At 36.6% G+C, this 21367-nt stretch overlaps 2 protein-coding genes across 2 annotated transcripts in view; both read right to left on the bottom strand.

The window, feature by feature from the left end:
• Positions 1-1894: 1894 nt before the first annotated feature.
• LOC145786923 (uncharacterized) lies at positions 1895-20637 on the bottom strand. Its single transcript, XM_082598665.1, has 25 exons — positions 20506-20637; positions 20022-20179; positions 18863-18970; positions 18478-18619; positions 17920-18007; positions 17138-17279; positions 16273-16446; positions 15739-15879; positions 14529-14703; positions 13835-13993; positions 13304-13349; positions 13036-13180; positions 12476-12592; positions 11989-12084; positions 11592-11701; positions 11071-11181; positions 10356-10477; positions 9876-9995; positions 9267-9392; positions 8738-8878; positions 6380-6486; positions 5269-5376; positions 3955-4077; positions 3579-3668; positions 1895-3502 (listed from the first exon to the last, which is right to left on the bottom strand). The coding sequence occupies exons 2-25, from the start codon at positions 20025-20027 to the stop codon at positions 3383-3385; spliced, it is 2817 nt and encodes a 938-aa protein (XP_082454791.1). The 5' UTR covers positions 20028-20179; positions 20506-20637; the 3' UTR covers positions 1895-3382.
• LOC145786172 (uncharacterized) overlaps positions 20468-21367 on the bottom strand; it is a 13011-nt gene continuing 12111 nt past the window's right edge. The window contains exon 9 of the mRNA XM_082597817.1: positions 20468-20748. Within this exon, the coding sequence (XP_082453943.1) occupies positions 20468-20748 (281 nt within the window). The remainder of the gene's footprint in view (positions 20749-21367) is intronic.

Below are 21367 nucleotides of genomic sequence, written 5' to 3'. Positions count from 1 at the left end.
ACTTGTTTTGTGTAGAAATATATAGGAAGCAACGTTTTTATATTTTCCTCTTAGTTTACTTTAAACCTTTTGTTTCCTTTGCCACTCCAAGAATCGAGGGGCACTGAACAAAATTTCGGTGCCAAATTTCTTCGTTTCGATTTCGTTTTGTTCCACTAAGTTTCTGTGCAAATAATTTTGTTTCCTTTCGAGCAGACATTCGTACACATTAAATGTTGCACCGTTTTTTTTCGTCAAAGGAAGTTATCCTCAATTATGAGCAACAAGTGTTTGTTGTTGAGTAAGCAACATAAACGTGGCTAACTGGTAAAGATAAGCAGATATACGCATTTCTCTGAACGTTTACACTTTAGTTAGACAATAAAGCAATGCCATTCTCCTCTAAACCCATTGAGTGCCCACTGCCCATCCAAATTTCAACACTGCAGTATTTGAAAATAATTCCACACTTATGACTGGACTTTCCGTTTCCATCGCGTAGCATCGAGACATGCAGAGTTTTAAGACGCTCCTAGTTAAATAAGCAAATTCTAACCTTTTTATCAATTCAACGTCTGCAAGCATTGAGTCCATGCCAAAAAGGACAAATTTTAGGTAGCTGAGTGTTAATTTTTTTTTCGCCACATCAGACGAAACCACACAGGGTTTTACTTCATGCTACAATTGTGCTGCTAGCGACTCAAACAACAAAATCCATCATTTTTAGATTGATTCAACGTCTGCAGACGTTGTTGGATTTTGCTGTCTGACTATTGAAGGCGACATCGAAAGTGACCGTACTCTTGAAAAGCATTAAACCATTTGTTCCACGTTCGTACATGTCAAACCTACGTGTTCGAGTCAGCGGTCATTTCAGCTTCTGATGACTAAACCTGTTGACTGGATATCACCACTCCCACTCTTTCGAGTCATATCCTCGTTGTTGTATGATGCAAAAGGAAAATATTTACATTGCTCGTCGAGAGTTACTTTAAATTTTAGATGTATTACTCTACCCAGTCAATAAAAAACCTTTCGAGATTGAAAGAGGGCAAGGACGATATGCCATGACCAACAAAACGTAATTTTTAGTGCTTTTCATCAGTCTCATGTAGCTTGCGTGGTTTTTGTGAACATACATGATGCTCAAAAGGACAGATTTTCAACAGGTTTCGTTCATCGCTTTTCCAGTTTTGTTTTTCCATCGTTCGTTGTGAAATATTGCTGACTGGAGAACATTTAAAAAGACGACAAACTCAGACCAACTACAAGGACTGTTCAAAAGCAATTTATTTATTGGAACGAAATATCGTGTCAAAATTCTCTATTATAATTGTATTTCGATTAGCCCTGCAAACTGTTTTTGCTACACGCAGTCGACTGCCGATGCAGGCAACATTCTAATTTTTGGAATATAAAAGTGGCAAAATGTCTTGCTCTAAAACGTTTCCTGCAAATGCTTTGCAGTGGGATCCATGTTATAAAAAAAGTTCTTCAGGCTGAGATACATTGTCTATTGATAAAACTAAACTTCAAAAGCGAGTTTAGAAGAAAAAGTACTTTAGATTGGTCAAAGGAAGTTGGCGTGCTGCTAATCGTAACTTAGCCTAATTGTCTGGTTTTTAGGTATCGGGACCAAAACTATCCAGACACGAATCTGAAATTTATTAGGAAACGTCTTTGGAAACACTGAAATTCTTCCGACTCCAGAAGTCGGGTCAAACAATTCGATCAGGTGGCCCAATCTGCCAACTTTGTTAATAAGTCAACATGAAAGACAGCTCTTTCCAGGTGAAAAGTTCTTATAAAGATCGACATTCCGAAATCCTTCCACTTTCCAGACTTGTCCGAAAGTGACACCAGAAGAAACGACTGATCTTGACTGGGATGGTTTTCAACACGCCTCTCTAGCAAGAGCATTTTATGGCTTTTAATTGAAGCTATATAAAAATTGCAAAAGTTATAATGATGAAACATATAAAAGTCGTACCGAAAAATATTAGTCAAGTAACGAAATCAATATTTTTTGCTGTCGTTGAATAAAATGCATAAGAGTCGCTACCTGATTGATTACTGTAAAGCAGGGATGTCCAAACTTTTTCCCAGGCGGGCTTAATTTGATAATGCGGAAGTGCTCGCGGGCCAACAATTTCTAATAACTTCGTTTTACTCGAAGAAAGGTGCTTTATATAGTAATATTGTGTTATTTAATATCATTTTGATACAAGCAATAGCCTATGCAGGCATAAATATTTTGTTATAAGTTAGGCTACCTAAGTTATCTGCTTTTCCACAATAAATTTCAACATCCAGAAATTCTGCAAAATGCCGCTGTGTCAATGTGAAGGATGAAACTGACGTATTGATTTCAATACACCAGTCAAACTTGGTTTGAGGTAGGCAAGCATAAAAACATCACGTATGCGGAGTTGCTCAGTTTTGATCTCAAGTGGTTCTTGTTTAAGTTTATATAACCGAGAACGTCTGCTCACACAGATATGTTGAGCCGATTAGCCGTACAAGCTCAAAGATGTTGTCGACTTCGGCGTCGCAGTGAAGGTCAAGTGTGCCGGAGCCTCATCAGGGTTCACGCAGTAAGTGAATAGCAATAAGTCCTTTTCAATTGTGGCCAAACCCCTAAAGCGGTCGCTGAATTCGCTAGCAGCGAAATGAATGAATGAATGCTCGCCTATACTCTTCAAGACTGTATAGTTGATTTTTCAATGATGACGCAATAATGATTCTAACTTTTCTCTTGTCTGTGAGAAAATGCTGTCTTAAATTATTTTTTTTAAATGCAAATTGAATTGATATAATTTCTGTGTGTTTGCGGGCCAAAAATAATACACTGCGCAACAACAGGCTCGGCCATACAAAAACAAATCGCGGGCCGAATTTAGCCCGCGGGCCGGACTTTGGACACCCCTGCTGTGAAGGAACTTCGACGCACTTCCGATACAAGGCATAGATACAAGGGCACGATTTGCTACATGCAATTAAGCTACAGACAGTGGCTAAAGAGAAGCACAACGAACAGCCTACAGGACTACACAGTGAAATGGCTTTGGTTTCAGGTCTAATCCTGCGTAAGTTTTATGGGTAGGAGACGGTGATTGACGGTAAGTTTGCATCAAGTCACAGCAAGGTCATTTACACAAATAGAATTATTGCCAGTGCGGTTTCACAAATACGTGCGATAAAAACCGACTATTGTTTTATGACTCAATGCCTGCGATGCTAAATAATGGCTAATGTCCTAATTAGGAATCACTGAAGTGCACATGATGAGTTTCAAACTATACATAACATAATGCAAAGTGCTGAGAAAGTAGAATTGCAAACAAAGGCATGCACAGCCTTTGCTTAGCAAGCAGCCTCATTGAAAATGGAGTTTGTCCTTGGTTTAACTTGGTAAAGGGTTGGTAAGTATTTTTGAATGAATGTCCAAGAACAATGGAACGTAAGTGACAAAATCAAGAAAATCCAATTGTCCTCTGTTTCCACGCGAAAGCTTCTTCACGATCTAAAAGACAAATATTGAACATGAACAAATAATAGATATGAGCGAAAGTGTGTGTCAAGAGAATAAAGAAACAAACCGCATTTCTTTGTTTCTCGGTTATCCCGGCTGCTTCCAATTCCAAACGCAAAACATCTAGGTCAGGGCCAAGGAGATTGCCGTAATAATCCTGCAAAAATTTTGATAGTATTGATTCAGCAAGACGAATCAATCTCAAAAAACGCTACGTGCAAGTCATAAAAGTTTTGTGAAAAAAAAACTTCTAAAGGAAAAGCGCAAGCATTGACGTGATTTATATGCTCGACATCTGGAGATGAGCCTTTGCCAGAACGCAGTCCTTTTCAAACTTTTACATTTATTCACGTTGGCAGACGTTGAATCATTGTGAAAATTTGCTGGCTGGGAACGCAACCCGCAAATAATTATGCAATAAACATTCAGAAACTGTAGCAGACCTTGCAAGCATTGATTTTCCCCGTGAGTGTGGCGAACTCCGGCTGTTGGAGATTCTTAGCCTCATGTAAAGCAGCAACCACGCAGAACACTTGGAATGTCACGCCTCCCTCTTTTACAATTTCCTATAAAATTTAATACCAAAAAGCAGCTGGAGATAATGAGTGTGGGTTTTTAACATCGCTGGTTATAAACATTTCTCTAACGTTGACTTTGAAAAATTCATGACACTCTCATCACATAGTGTTATGAAAATTTATAAAGCTTTTTGCAATTTCAATCACGGAAATTGTTGCCACCAAGCATTTCCTCTTCGACGATGAATTGTCAAAGCTGATACGAGTCGCTGTAGCACTAAAATTTCATACCTTAGTACACAGAATAAGTTTTTGTTCTTTTACCTTTCATAGATTTTTGGCAAATAAAAAAAAAACTTGTGCCCTGTGGCAAGGATGTCTCCTTGATAATTGCAAAATGTTATTTTGTTGATGGTTGATAGATAACATTTACATGCCTTTCATTAATTTCAAAATTTGCGCGAGATAATTTAGTTTCAAAATTAAATTTGATTTTACATTCTTAGTTGTTTTACAGCAACATTGTTCTGCGTTCTGCCATGCTAGACGGGTAGTCATTACCTGATCTACCCCCCGGAAGAAGTCGATCGTGTCGAATTGACGAAACGCTGGAATGAATACGGATTACCACTCGAACCCCTTGTGATGGTGTCGCTTATTTCACACCAGAGGATCGTATGTTATTGACGATGTTACGTGAAAGGAATCAAAGAGTGAACACACATCACTGCTTTATGCTGAGCTATTTTATCAAGCATTGTTGTGCGTGCTTCACTTATGTAAGATGTGTTGACAGTAGGCAGAAAATATCTTTAACGTTCAATTATCCTAGCAATTGCATCACATGTCTTTGAAGAAGTTCGAAAGTAATATCTGCCAAAAACCTTTAAGATGTATTAGCAGCTTTCACCCTTGACTAAAGTTACTTTTTCTCAATCAAAAAAGCTATAAAAACTAGCTCTGCTTGCACATCAAAAAGTCCGTAAACAATAGAAATGCTTGGCTTAGATTTAATGTATTTTACTTCAATTATTCTAAATGAGTAACGCGAATTCTGTGTTAATTTTTAACAAGGAATGAAACCAATAGGCTTCAAATAACCGAAGAACACATCTTTCGCTGAATGCCACCACAATGGTCAATTAATTCAGTTAAAAATATATTTACGCCAAGTAAGGTTTCACTGATTGTTTGTCCATGACACACATTCATTATCGTCCTACGACGCGAGTTATTCACCTCAATCAGCTGTGATGGATCAAAGTAATTCAGGCTTGAGTCGAGGTCATGCAAGGCCTCTCGCATGTCACACAAATCGATGACGTCATCGTTCTCTGGATGGAGTTCCTGGATCAATGACAACAGAATTTGCTGATTACTTTAGTAACGGGGATGGTATGAGCGTTTTGCGTTGTTTCAATTTAACAGAGAAGCGAAACAACGTAAATTACGATGAATGTTGTTGAGATGAAAGTGACTCAAAGAAATGAGTCAATAGCTCAACATTAGATTAACGTATTTATGTCATTTACGAACGACGCCGTCTCCCTTTGAGTAAAACCAAGAATAAAACAAACTTCTTCAGGGCTCAGGGCCGCTTTCAGAGACTTGGTACTGCAACTTTTTAACTTACACGACAATTTTTTTCCTTTTCAGCATTTTTGAAATTTGCTAATTGTTCATCTATCCGTGGTATTGCTTCATCAAAGCATTGTTTCACCTTCATAAAATTACTTCAAGGTTTTTGTTTTGGCTTAGTGTTTAGTTTATGTATTATTGTGACCTTGTCAACAAGTTTTTCTGTTTCTTGAAACGGTTCTTGGATGATAACCAAAATTAGTTTACGTTATAGTTCTTGTCAGGTTGATTGATGAAAAACGCAGATGTTGCGCTATTGCGATTTGACGAAACCAAATAACCGCGGCATGGCTTTCATGTCAATCTCAATCGTGTTCGTTGTTCTGACATTAAACACGCAAACACAAGCAACAATGCTGCGTTTAACCTTGTTGATAAAAAATGAGATGGTTTTCGGCTACATATCAGGCCTTCCTCGGACATTTGAAAAATCATTTTCACTTCGCGAAAATTACCCATGGAAAGATTTTTTCTTTTGTAACATGACACAGGCAGTGTTGATGATTGGTTTCGTTTGTTTATGGTTCAACAAAATAACCTCTCCATCAAAGTGAGATTGGACAACGTCTAGCAGACATATACCCAGACACCAAAATCCGTAACTGTTACATTGATTCAACGTCTGCAGATGTTGAATTAATGTAAAAATAACTGATTTTGGTGTGTGAGTATCTGGTTACCAATTCAAGCTGCAGTCGTCAAACAAAATTACCCGATAAATGAAGCTTTGCTTTCTGGTGAATTTTTGTTTTTCTCTCTTGTGGAAACCTTTTTCCAGCTTATCCTGCTCCACCCTCTTAAAGAGACGCCTGAGAGAATCTGTCAATAACAGTACGCAAATTATCGCTTGGCAGGCTTTTTAATTCATCAACGTAGTCGCCCAGCGGTAATACACTTTTGAAGCCAGAGCGTTTGCGTTTGCAACAGTCGACCTAGGTTCGGCACCCGAGTCAATTCCAAGCCAATTAAGATTTTGGTGTCTTCTTCACTCCACTTTAGTATTAGTGCAAAACGAGTAAACCCACAACTTCCCAGACAACAAGTGTTGATTTTCTGTCTGGGTTTTGCCACAAGGCTGGACCCCTACTGTAGCTGATAGTACGCTTGGAGAGAGGAGTAACTGTGTGGCCAGAGGACGGTAAACGCGACTGGCATCGTCTCATGTGTAATCAAGCACTGCACAGCATAAGTCAAGCTACTTGTATTTTTAGAATTATTTTAATTTTCAGAGCCATGCAGAGAAATGTTCCAAATCAGAAAGTATTTTGTAAGATGCTGAATCTTACCATGTTTTAAAAAAAATCAACTATCGACATATTTTAACATTCATCAGAACTCGCCATTTTTATATAAAATTAACAAAAAATAAAAAAAGCGTTTGCGTGCTTGGCAACCGCTTTGATGCTTCCATTCATTTAAAATTGGTTTTTGATCTCCAAATTACGGAGATATTGAAGGAATTGTGTTGGCTGAGTCAATATGTGTCCACTCCATTAGAATGGGTCAAACATAATGTGACTTATTTGCTCAGTGATTTGATTACTTCCGCTCCACAGTAAATCCTTAACTCTCCAGCGTCTGTTGACGTTGAAACAGTGTAATAAATGCAACTTTTTTCCGGTACGTAATGTTTTTATTCAGAATATAGAATTTTGGTTACTTTTACAGAAGGCAACATTTATACGACGTCAACTATTAGAATTTTACTTTGTTGACTCTCATGATCTATTTTATTCGTTTTTGTAATTTTTACGACGGTTCTCTTTCTAGTTCTCGTCGCAACAAACGTTTCAAATTTGTTTTTTGGAATTGCGAAATAAAACTCCCGTCTCTTTGTTTCGGTTTCTCGTTCTCTTGCTTGCTAAATATACTTAACTATGGAATCTTATTCTTAGAAGAAAAAAAAAATTCGGAAAAATAAAGTAAAGGTGAATCCCATACTTGATCCAAGCATCAGGGGGATAAAAAAATAAAGTTATCATTTTGTTATCTATGATTATGCTAAGCTTTTTATTCGAAAACCTACCTCAAACTGGATTTGAATGCCTGACACAAGCAGTTGCAACAGGTTAACCAAACAAACGCTTGCACTGTGCAGATGTTATAGATAGTAAAGTCTGTCATGAAACTAAAATCACTGTGAAAGATTGCACCAGGTCAAAAACTAGAATTTTCTATTTGTTTAATATATTTTTTCTGGTACCAATGCTTCTCCGCAGTTCCTAGGCGTCCTTTTGTTGTCAGGCGTCAGTGTTTCCTATTTAAATTTATTTGAATGTAGCTAGTGCCCAGGTGAGCCGTAAGTGAACATACTTTATAATCATAACTTAACACAACGATGTAGGTTACAATATAAATTAGTAGATAGCTTATTCTTTTAATAACAATCGTTTGACAGATAAGCAAAAATTATACATGAGTTTCTGTCATGTATAAGTATGACGGCACAGAAACACCAGTTGTCAAAAATCGCTATAAACGGTAAACTCATTAAAAGAGAAAAAGTTAAATATGTCTTTTTTGCTTTTTCGATTCCCCTCAGCCTTTATCTTCTTTTAGGTTTTTCAAAAGACGCCATGCTTTCTCTTGTTTTCCACACCCAAGTTGTTCCGTCAGTGGCGAATTGTTCATATCATTTTAAATTAACGTTTTTCTCGAAATAGGCCATGTTTGATATTTTGGGAATATTCATAAAAAAAACTTCACCATGATCAAGATACATACAATACAAACCTCGAGTGGGAGGAAAACCAAAAAGTTTACGAAATCTAAGAAAATAAAATCCGACTAAAATTATTGAATAAAATTATACAAGTTAGAACTGATTGTTATCACTCAGCCCGAAAGTGCTGGTGTGAAGTCATCATTCGAAAAACAACAAATCTTCGATCAATTATTTTGTTTACTCATTGAGCGATGTCGACATCGTTTGAAAATAAATCGTTTTTTTATGGTAGACTATTAAAAGCGAATTTCCTGGTCACTTTTTGCGCATTGTTCACTTCATAAGACATTCGTCATCGAGTCTAGATGTGACGTGTTGAGATCTAGACAAAGAAAGGAGAAATACCTTTCAAAGTTTTCCGTCTTCGTAGCAAATTTTTCACTTTGTCTCGCAGGTGTACTAGCGTCACTTTGCGGTTGCGCACTTCTGCATCAGCTTCACACTGGAGGCGCATGTTCACAGATAAACTTCTTAGAACGTAGCTGTCTGAAATATTCATGAGAAAACGATTTTAAGAAACGTCATCAATATAATCAATAACCGACTGCAAACATTTGTAAAAATAATTGACTTTAACTGAAACAAAAACTTTTTCTAAGCAAAACCCTCAACAGACTGTGCTATTCAACTCGAAAGCGGAGTCGGTTCAGCGTCCAATTTCACCAACGAAGAAACTGGTTGGTTTGGTTTGAATCTTTTTCCTCGGACTGACAAAACCTGGATAGGTTATTCCTGGCAGTTTCGCATACTTGTAGAGGATTTTGAAAAAAACAAGTGCTGAGCTTATCTAAAATATAAACACGCTCAGGCTTGTAACGTTTCTTCAAATGAACGAGAAGTTACAATTACAAAACTATTGCAACGTCGCCGTCACCTTTGTACGCATCTGACGCGTCCATTCCAAAGACGGAAGATTTTCTTTTGTGGGTTTCATTCACCAAGTTCAACGAGTCTCCAAATTTGCGCAGCGCGACTTTGGCTATTGTTTTGTTCACTTCATCTGAATTAGGAAAGTGCACACATATAAAAAAGCATCAATGGCAAATCTTATTTATTTGGTAGACAATAGTAGGCCACGGTATAACCGAGGATAACTAAGCTGACTTGAATCGGATTATATTCTTTGTTCGTTTGATAAGAAAGGTTATTCATGCTTACATCGATAACCTTAACATCAGTGGTTTAGGTTCAGTGGCGAATCCAGGGGAAGGCAAATGGGGCGATCGCCCCCTTAAAATACAGAAAAGTAGCCTAACTTTATTCATGGCGTATTTTCTAGGTCAGATTTATGTAGACCTACACATCATTGCGTTTTGTTGAAATTGCCCCCTCTCCCCTAAAGCTACCCACTTGATCCGCCCCTGATTAGGCCAGCATATTTGTAGAAGTCTTAAACCACTGATGGCGCCGGTCCTATCACCGACGCAGAAGCTGTTATAGATCTTTTTGTATATGATCAAAATATTAGAAATATAAGGCAAACCTTTTATCACAACAATCTGTTGTTGGATCTCCTCGATGCTGAGCTCAAGTCTTTCCAAGATGAATTCGCATTTTTCAATTTCTGCTTCTAACGTGCTTTCCGGAAATATGTTGCTGAAATCTTAAAAGTCAACAAAAAGAGTCAAGTCATTATTTTCCACAGTAGCTTGTTACACATACCGGCAATGATCCTTAATAGATGTTAATACGGCCCACACCGTAGGAATGTCCAGAAAAAAATTCTCAATAAAATAAACAACTTGAACTTTTTTCGGGCTTGTCAGTGTTAAATTTTATAATTTAAAAAATAAATTTCTTGGGTCGTTCTTAGTTGTGTGTGCGCATTTGCAGCCTAAAGCTATAGCAATGACAAAAAATGTCACAAAAGTTTCAATACGTGCATTCAAAATTTTTCGTTGCAGTACCCCTCCCCGTCAAAAGTATAAATTATGAATAAAAATAACCGCTGTCAGAAACCTACTTTTGTCTGTCTCAACATGTCGTCTCAACCGTTCATTCTCCAAGGCCTGCTCTCGATCTCGCATGCTTTTGATCAGAACGTATTTGTCGAACAATCTTCTATAAAGATGCAATCTATCCTCTCTGTGAAACGATTAAATTTAAAATAAATTTTAATATTAACTTCTTTTATGAGGTTTTTTTTTGGGTAGCATTTAGCAGTGCATTTTTTGCTGTAGCAGTGGTAAATCCCTTCACTTGGTATATTATTTCAATTGTTGTGATCATGGTGTTGCGACCAGTGTTGCCAAATCCTTGTATTTGGTCAATCATTCTACATTCGAGCACGCTTTAACGAGCACGCTTTAACGTTCGCGCTTTGTCACTTATACTTTTTTCAGACGCCATGTTAGGGCAAGTGATATTGTTCGCTTTCATGGTTGCAAATAAAACATGAAACTGAAACTGTCGTTCGTGGTCGCTTCTACTTTTGTGAATCTAGTAGCCTATGTGGTGTTTTAAAATATTCACAAGTAAGAAGAAATTGACAAATCTACCTGAAATTGGAAAGTATACCCCACTGTATACAGTAATCAAGTTGGTAGGCTAGATGTACTAGCTTTGCAAGCTAAGTAAATTTAATGAACAATAAGGTAACTTACATAGGCTACAAAGTGTCTCTTCGTATATGTGAATTAATCTAAAACATGAAGACTTTCCATGAAAGTCTATCTCACCGAACAATGCAATATTGTTTCAACAAATCCACTAATTCATTTTCTGGCTGAGATTCCACCATGTTGTCCTCTTCGTCGCTGTTTGGTTCCATAAACACATTGGAGAATTTTCTGCGTAAACACAGAGTGTTTGAGACCAGAAAAAAGTTTAAAATGAGACACAAGAGTTCACGCTCAAGACTGCAGATAGCCTAACAATGTTAATTGACAATATTTATTTTCTAATTTTTAGTAGATCAGACTTTTTATTAAAACTAAGTAATCAAAGAAAAAGTATCCATAATTTAAATTCTAGTCTAAACTATCTTCTTCACAAATTGTGCACCAATGGCCACCTAAAGAAAAAAGAAAAAAAGCTGCTCAACTTTAACAAACTATGACCATTCGTAACGAATTCTTTTGAAAATTAGTGTTTATGACACGATAAAAAAGTAATATCAAATCTATTGTACCGAGCTATGCTTTGAATTAAACATGAAGCACAAAGTATAATTTCTTCTAAATTGTATCTCTTACGTTACCTTAAAGCGCGGCGATTCTTTCTCCGTTTGTTTCGCATCTTGTTGTGCATTCTTGCGTTGGCAAACAGATAGCCAGCTTCTGCTATGTTAGTGTCAGATTTTGAAGTAAGCTAAGTAAAACATGGCTCTGGTTAAAAGAATTAGATGGGGTAGGTAGTTGGGTGATAGGTAGTTGAATTCTCATTTTAGATTATTCTAGTAGAATAGGTCGAGGTTATGCCACTTTGCTTTGTTTCTTTCAATCTATTTCCGCAGGTCTACAAAAAATAGGGGGAAAATCTAAAATTCTGAGTGAAAAAGTGTCCAAACAAATGACCAAGACTTTATTTTAATGAGCAGTGAATTGCCATGTATGACTAAGCCTAGATACAAAAGGAAATAAAAGTAATGTTCTCACTTTCTGCATTGACTCCAAGCTGCTGACCATTGTCTCAGGATTATCCCGCATTTTCGTCATTGTGTTCGCTGATAGAAAGCTGCTGTAGCTGGACGACTAAAACGCACAAAAATATAAATTTATGTCTTCATCAACGAGCTTTAATATACTCTCTTCTCAGTTAAGAGATCAGTTCAAAGATCGCCTGTGCTTGATTTCAAACTTTCAGTATCACCTGTGATCTTGCCCCAGACAGCAAATCAGTAGTTTTTCACATTGATTGAACGTCTGCAGACGTTGAATCAATGTAAAAAACAGTTGGTTTGCTGTTTGGGGTAAATGGCGTTGACAAGTTACATCCTAGCCAGAATATCAGCCCTTTTACATTCATTCAACGTGTACATACATTGAATCATTGCAAAAGGACTAATTTGTTGGCTGAGGTAGAATCGTAGACTGCTTTGTCGGTCGCGCTTTTGAAGAGATGTAATCATTTGAAAAGACTTACCAGAACTTTTGGTCCAAAAGCTGTGGCAAATTTGGATGAAGAACTTTCTTCTGAAGCATCTTGTGGCGGCAAAATTCGAATAATTTGATTGCTTGGTTGAGGAACTGGAAGCTTTTTCTTCAACATAACCAAACACAATTGTATTGTCTTTCTGATTAGGAAAACTTTTTTTTTTAATTCACATTAACGCCATTGATGTTGAATTAATGCATAAAACATTAGTTTTCTTAGATGGGGTATAGTGCAGGCCTGCGTTGTAAGGCAAACTCATTTCTTGAAATTACTGCATTTTAAACATTCAACGCAAAACAATAACTTATAAATGCAATGACCGTCGCTAAAAAACGCATACTAGAGTGCGATTACTTTGTGGAAAGGTTTCACAGCAAACACTTATGGAAACGGATATTCTTTTTTCGTTTTTGTCCGTTCGCTCCTTGCGTCGTTTACGAAACAAATCATATCATTGATGTAATGAAACAAATATTTTTATTGTCTTAAGTCTAAACACTTTTAGAATTTTGTTTTCGAGTTTTGGCATCCAAAAACGAAGAACTCACCTCAAAATGCACCGTGCGGTCAAATTCACTTTCAGTATCTTTGTAAAGTTCAATAGATTGCGGTGAATTTGTGCCATCTACAAATACAAACTCTTGGTCTTCCGCATCCTCTTGCACGAAAGAGATGCTGGTCGTGGGGTCCTCACTTTGAGATTTGCAAGAAATAAGTTTAAAGAATACTCTGCTGCCGCTTAAAGTTTAAGTTTTACGTAGAAACGTTTTTAAGGAAGTTAAATTATATTTTCTTTGCACACCATAGTGAACTTACTGCTTCTCCATCGGTAATAATGAACCTTCATCAGCTGGAGTTTTTCCTGAAGCAAAATAAAAAGTTGCAGAACATGAAAAGCGGAATGTAATTAGATGTAAAGTGCTGGAAATATCGGCTATCATTAAGTGGGGCGTCCTAACTTAAAGAAAGTGTAGTGAAGTAGTTTAACAATTTTTAAAATTGAACTGCAATGTAGCCCAGCCCATCTTTTTTAATCAAGGCAACACTAAAAGCGAAATTGACAGGAGCCAACTGTTTCCACAGAAAAGCTAAATGTAAAACTGTATTTCTTTCTTGTTTATGCAGTATTTTTAGATTATAAGTGTGTCTACTGGTAGTGGGCCTCATTTACCTACGGATATACCTCCAGGCGTTAAATCCCTGTTTATGCCACCGCAAACATCAATTACATTAGTTCAAACACGAAATAAAATGTAAAACTTTGTTCTCACTTTCAAATTCATTGTAAACATTAATTATATTGATTCAAAAAAATGCAAATTTTTAAATTCCTATTGCTGTGGCTACCTTGGAATTGGTCCCCTGATGGTACAGACAGATAGCTCCCAGGTGATGACGTGTTGCTACGTCTTCCGGAGGACTTTCTGTCACCGCTGCTTCCCCGTTTCATTTCTCTCATTTTCTGTCTTTGTTGTTTCCTTCGGGACTTTTTATCCACTGCCGGAGCTGCCGCGTTATATAATTTTGTTATCAACCTGCTGTATATGCACTTTGAATTGTTTGCATGATAGAGCTTCTTCGACGCTTGGATTTTATTTGGCATCAATCTGCTGGGCTTTACGTTTACATGCAGTTTTTTTTATTTTTTCATAAAAAGAAGATGCAATCTTACAATTGCTTAAGAAGATAATCAACCTTGAAAAGTGTAAGATTATAAATATTGTTCAAAAAATTAGAAAAAAAACCGGAAGTGTAGGTAAGTAGGCCTCGCTATAACACAAAGACAACTATGTCTGTTGACTCAATTTGTTTAGCTTTTAGCGTCTTCCAGCAATTGGTCGCCTTGCAGTAGGCCTATGTACTATTCTGAAAATTTGATTTGAAGACGATAGATTACCCAGACAGCAAAATCCGTCGTTTTTACATTGATTCAACGTCTGCAGACGTTGACTCAAAGTAAAAATGACGGATTTTGTTGTCTGGGTACGCACTGGTCATAACTTTTATATCAATTGTATAGAGCAGCAATGATCAACTTTACCTGGCACTGGCTGGAGCTTCTCATTCAAGTCTTGGGGCAACTTTGCTATCTCTTTGTCCAATAAAGATTCAGAAGATTGCCTTCTTTCTGAATCAAAATGGTCAGACACGATCGAGCCTCGTGGACTTGTAATGGAAAGCTTCCAATTCTTTTGGAAATCCTCGATATGAAAGTTCTAAATGATATTTTATCTTCACTGCAAGGTATTGAGAAACTCACGTGCGAAGAGGGTAGTTTTAAAGGTATACTAAATGAAAATTTCAAACCGGAATTAAGCATTAAAATGAATAAACTGAACATTCAAGAATACATTTCAAAAACAATTACCGAAAAAAAATTGTTTTCAATGGCGCTGGCAAGGCCCAAAGTCCAGTGTATCATTTATTTTCATTTTTTTCAAAATGACCAAAACGTGCAAACACTGCTCGAGAATACGTAATAAAAGACAGCAATAACAAAAGCCACGTTACAACATCTGATGTTTTGGGCAAACTGTCTGCTGTTTTGATGTTGAAATGTGCTGTTTTGATGTACATACATACACAGCCTACAGTCAAATCGCCCGCAGTAACAATTATTGCGTGATCGGTTGATTGCTAGTCTTTTGTTACGTAGACTGTACACTGTACAGTCGCACGCTTCGTTCCTCAGGCCCAATCTCGCTTTGAAGGCTCTGACAAAACCACGCGCACAATGGTGGTCAGACCGCAATGGGGCAAAATTTTATTGAAAATCGTTTTATGGTAGCATGTTAAACACAAAGAACGTGGAAAATCGCCAAGTCAGGTTCTTCCTTTACTATCCCTTTAAGTACCCAAAGTCACAATTTGGTGGATTTTGAGTTAGCAGTTCCGCAGTTAGGTGTTCCTAACGTGTAATTGCAAATTTTGAACCAAAAAAAAATGTGCGCAAGTCTACGTTACTCTTAGACCAATCATAGTATTTTTCATGAACAACCATGATTTCTGGAGTAATCTGAATATTTGTAGTGTTTTTCTCAAATTAGACACGCTGTGGCATAGGCGTTTTTAAAACATTTTATGTTCGTAACTTAAGTGAATGCAGTTAATTAAATCTAGTCTATGCGGTTCGTCAACTTTAAATTTATGACAGTACATATAAAACATGAGTGAAATTTTTCACCAACCGCGACCGCGTTATGACTAAACTTTTCACACAGAAAGTAAGACAAGCAATTTGATGAAATTACCCTTCGCAGCGCATCAAGCTGTCTCCGTTGCTCTTTTGCCGCATCCATGATGTGATCTTCTGTCAGCGAAGAAATTTGAAACACTCTGTGCTGGGAAAAGGGACTTTGTGGTTGCGTTGGGGAATGAATGCTCTCTTTTATCTGCAAAAATAACAAAAGCTGAAGCATTTAGCTAAAACACAACTCCTGAAAGCTGTAACTTACAATTTTTAATGCCACTTGCTTCGTTTTTTTTTTGTATTGTTTTGGAACTCATGAATTCAGCCATTCCTCAAAATAATTTAGAATATGAACAAAGAAAACTACATGGGACCTACTTAACTGTATTCTGCTTCAATGGAAAGTCGTTGTACAAAATGTATGGAACATAAAATATATCAAATAACCTGCATATAAAATAAATCAAATCAACATGTAGATCTAATAACTCCCAACACTGATACAGTGCACTGGTTGCAGCAGTTGACAGATGCTGCTTGAATTGAGCCTCATAAGCAAAAAAAAGAAGAAATAAACTGCTATCTATCATTTTACTTCAAAAGGCTTGGGAGCGGTCCACAGTTTTTTTCGTTTCTTTCCCGTGACTGACGACACTGATGACGACGGATGGGGCGACACCAACGACTTATAAACCTGCGTCACTGGCTGACGTTTAGATACATTGACAGAGGACACAGGCGTCATAATCAAGCCCTGAAAATCCATGGTCTGAAATGTAGACAACATTATTTGGTCTGTTATCTACTGTCAACAAAAGCTTTATTTGTCTGTGCTTTAAGAAAGAGAATCTACAGTTCAGACGTAACCTATGTACAGTATATTTTACGCCTCGCTCACTTTCTTCTTTTACAAATAAGTCAGATTTAAACATTTACTTTGGCTTTTTTTCCGATGCATTTAAAATATTCTATTCTCGTTTGTTTTCGCAGAAGATTTCTTTATAAAATAGATTGAAACTTGTTCATGCTTCTTGGTTCTTGGTGTAACTTGTTCATCATAAACCGAACGCGAAATAGCGAACAACAAAAGATACACATCAATAAAAATAGTTTCACTTGAATGATTTATATTGCCTCGATACATTGGCCCATTCAAACCTAGCAATTTTCCATAGGTCGACACAATTGGAAATTTTTTCTCACAATACGGTGTTAAGATCATCTGACAATCCAATATTGTGCTTGGATTAAAACAGTAACTTTTTGATGTTTCATTCATTTTTAACCAAAACCTATCCAGTGAATCAACTTAAATTTTTCTTACAATTTTTTCATTGCAGTGTATCCTCAGATTACACCTCATAAAATATATGTGATAAAGTGTTAAAGGCTTTTTTTACCTTTTAGTTACAATAACGTGAAATCCTAAACCGTTTAAGCTGATGAGTCTCGGCACTTACTTTAGCAAGACATGCACCTTCATTTACAATGAAACTATTTTCTGTCTCCATCAATTCGTCGTACACCAAATCCGCTTTGGCTTTACCAAGGATTCTTGGGAGTAGCATTGTCGGGAGATTCTCTTCTGTCACTCGTTGTTTGCTGCGTGTGTCAAGAAGTTGTTAGAGATATGGCAACTCGTTTTACTTACCTTTACGTTTTAATGTTCATGCAAAAAAACTTTAGCTAAGTGGATAAATTTGTTTACGTGCGGTTTGTGAAGCAATTTATTGAGCTCAAACAAAAGGGTAAAAATCGAAAGAAAATTGATTGTGAAAATCTTCATCCCAAGGACCGAAACTTCTTTAGAATCTTAATCCAAACAATGTCGAACAGTTTGACACATAGTGAAAATTTGAAACATCACTGACACTAAACCGGTTACTGAAGTTAAATTAGGCTATAAGTTTTCTCTAGTCATGCAAAGCGTTGTTCTCTGTAACCTACTCCATTCACAAACTGCATCCCCACAATAACAATACACAACATGTAAGCATTCATTTGTCATATTGTTAAAACAATAAAAACTATTAATACCACAAAAAGTGCTCAATGCTAAGCAAAAAGGCAAAGCAGAGCGAATTAAATCAAATATAGTTATTACTATCTGAATCCTTAACAGCCTGTTTCACCTAACGGTTAATCAGAAGGTCTTATTCAAATAGAATATTGTCATATTGTCATATTGTCATATATGTCATATTGTTATGTATCTACAGCAACTGAACTCGATACTCCCTACCTGCTGACGCTCAGATTCTTTTTGTCACTCATTTTACGAAACGTTTTGTCCGACTGCTCTTTCACGTAATCTTCCAGTTTTGGTGCTTCTGTAAACAAATTGGAAATGATTGCAGCATACGGTGTGACAAACTGCACTGAATAGCTTATAGCTTATACCAGGTGCTTAATTTCTAAATGTAGCTTATAGATAGCCTATCGGGCAAAGCGCTGGGCAGTCCTAGTTTTGTCTGTTTTCGACAAGTTTCCTTTCACGTCACGGATTTACAATTCTTTCTATTCCAAACCACAATAAATTATTGCTTGAAGTAACAAGGAACTTGCAACAGTTATGTGAACCGCAAGATTCAAAGTAGAAGTTTCGATCATAAAATCAGAACCTTCGTTCCGACTTGTTCCGATCAATTAGAACCTGTGTATGGCATTAATATCTACATTTCAGTTTTACGACTTAAAGTTTGCTAGTCATGCTTCTATTGTGCTTCAGCTATTAAAGTTTAAAAAAGTTTAGCACTTTTCGCATGGAGCGTGATACTTTTCGTTTGCAAATAATCGTTACCAGTTGTGTCTGCAATCGCTTTTACAAGGAATGAGAAGTTTCCTCCTGACTGAACGAAGACTTCGATCACTTGTGGTGCCTCGGGAAATTCTTCCAAAATTTTTTTCAGATCAGGATTGTCGAAAAACTGCTGGCCAACTTTCTGCAAAAATCAAAGGTCAATAGGTCAAATGTACATTCAAGTAGTGGCCAGGTCATGAAAACTATTATCTTCTGGTTGAGGACATCAAATGATTTGTGGGTGATATGGAATCGAAAATCAAGGAATTTGACTGGGGTTAGAAAAATAAAATAATTAAGAATTGAAATAACGCCACACACTTAAACGTCAGGCGAAAATCAGCAGCTACAAGTTTAATTTCCCAAACAACTATAAAACTCTTACCTTCAACAATTCAATATCCGTACTACTACTGTTTACGTCTTCGTTTAATACCAAAATATTGCAAGAAGAGTAAACGAAGTCCTTTAGAGTTTTGATTTCGCCTCCACTCTAAAGCATAAAAGAGCATTTGATAATGCAGTATAGCTATAGTTTGCTGCAAGGTGAATGTCTTTTCTCTTTTCTGGTGATGCACGAGTTTCTTTGTTAAGTCACACACCTAAAATTTCTATCAACATTGACATAGCAAAGTTACAAAACAACAAGTTGTTATCGGAAGGTGTAAATTTCTACTGTAAATCGAATGTAGAGATAAAGCGCATGGCATATGGAGCTCTAATCATGCTTTGGAAAAGAATCTAACAGATCCACTGAATTCTGGAGAAAATCTCAAGGTAATCTTTATTTACTTAATAGTCCACTTCAGGTAGAGTGTAAATATTCGTCTTGATAGAAATTTATAGCTACAAAGGGATCCATAGCTACAAAAATTTTGGGAGATCTATTTCAAATCAACAGTGAATAGACCTAACAAGTTGAAATTAAATGCTTTAAAAGTGGTTTCCACATCATCAGATCAAATATTTACAGTTGCACGAGAGAAATAAGCTTTTTGTTGTGTATTAAACTGCACAACTTCTAGATGAGAAAAGTAAAGTAGCTTTCAAGGCAATGAAGTGATGGAATGTGAGTGGAAGGAAATGAATGCAATGATTCTGAGTGGAAGAAAATATTAAGTGATTGCTGATTGCTCATTGGCAAATAGTTCACGGATAAAATATTTTCGTATAAGACGTTGAACAAACTAAATTGACGCATTTCAGTGACTGTGTTGCGTTAAAAGGAGTGGCTTCAATATTAAACAAACAAACCTGTTAAGTAACAATCCTCTCACAAAGCACTTCTACGCTTTTAACAAATATGGTGAATGGGGTCCATATCTAGTTTATACAACTTGGAAACCTGCTAAAAAATTAACTGTCCTTCGGTAGTATGCCTCTCCTATCAACAAAATATGTCTTTTTTAATCGCCTTAGTCACTAAACGTTGAAACGATGCAAAAAGGGCATTTTTTTTTGCTGGGATGAAAATGTAGGTTACTATGCGAAAGAAAAATCCGGCTTCATTTTTTGACAGTTTTTGTTGTCATTGTGCAATTTACCTCCATGAAAAACTGCAGCAATTCCGCTCCTTGATAAAGACTCAAATGATTTTCAAGAAAAAACTTCAACTTTTCTATGAAATCTTTGACGTTGGAAAATTGAGAAGAACACTGTTCCAGTAACTCGGCTTGCCTTCCGATTAGAGCAGACACGGTATCTACACACAATAATTATGTAAGATTCAAATCGCTTATGCCCAAGATACTCTACAGATTCAAAACAAGAAAGGACCTTCCCAATGCTTGATGTAATGAGTTTGTTGAAAATGTATGGGCAATACAATTTTTTTTATACTTATTCAACATATTTTTGTACTTTTACAATCTTTTGTCTTTAACTGCCTCAACACACTTTGTTGAGCAATTATTTTTTTGTTTGGCACAATGCATTTTGTGGTTAGCGCAAAATCGGCTTCAGAGAGCTACGCTACTGGTTAGGAAACAAATCAGCACTTTACTTGGAGTAGATCAACAATTGTCTTACCTTCTAAAGTACTAGGTGTGCTTTCAGCACATTTCCGCAGAGTTGTTAATTCTCCTCCAGACTTTAGAAAATTTAAAAACAGCTGAGCTATTTCATGCTGGTAGCTGTTATCCAAAAACTTTTCGAATTCTGCAACAATCACATCCCGAGACGGATCTTCGTTGATCTGCTGTGCGAAGTGTTCTAAAATTTCAATGTTTCCCCCTTCGTTTTCAAACTTTACCACCTCATCGTCTAACCGACCTAGGAAGAAATCAATTTCAACATGTTAAAATCACAAAATCGAAAAACTGTCCCAAAATTAAATTATAAGCCTTTTCAAGCAGTGTGTATTATGAGTAACCTATGGTCAATTGCTTAGGCCTTAGGCTATAGAAAAGACCCACTACTGGAATTAAAACAATCACTTCAGGCGCGTTGAACAGCTGATGACCTAGCATTTTTGAGCCAATTTTTATGGTCTGGATTCACAATAAACAAAGTTTTGCTCTTGACAATATCAAACTGAAGATGCTTTAAAAGCGAAATCGATATTTGATTACAAAAATGAGGCTGGTACACTGTTTGTTGTGTTGAGCAACAGGACGAGACTGGATTCACAATAGGCCTACTTCAAATCAAACACACAATAATTTTTTCGAAACTATCTACAAAAAAATAAGCAAACAAAACAAAAAAAAAAAAATTAATGAATGCTATTTTACATTTAGTTTGTTTATTTTTAGTAAGTAGTTTCGGAAAAATTGTGTTCAATTGTGATTAACGCCAGATTTAGGTCTATGCAACACCCAAACCAGAAGTTACGGTCATAAAAGTAAAACTTCGTATTTGCGCTCGGGTTTAAATTAAACATTTGGCGGTT

Source organism: Aplidium turbinatum, chromosome 17 (genome assembly GCF_918807975.1).
Source record: "Aplidium turbinatum chromosome 17, kaAplTurb1.1, whole genome shotgun sequence".
NCBI classification, from domain to species: domain Eukaryota; kingdom Metazoa; phylum Chordata; class Ascidiacea; order Aplousobranchia; family Polyclinidae; genus Aplidium; species Aplidium turbinatum.
The sequence above is the reverse complement of the archived record's forward strand: the minus strand, read 5'-3'. Positions and strand labels throughout refer to the sequence as shown.

Excerpts from the sequence above, each read along its gene's own strand:
- LOC145786923 (XM_082598665.1), bottom strand. Across the intron at positions 15,880-16,272 it reads CCGCTCCCAAGCCTTTTGAA|ATAAAAGAGAGCATTCATTC; the intron begins GTAAAATGATAG and ends TTATTTTTGCAG. Across the intron at positions 13,350-13,834 it reads ATCAGGGGACCAATTCCAAG|GAAAAACTCCAGCTGATGAA; the intron begins GTAGCCACAGCA and ends ATTTTGCTTCAG.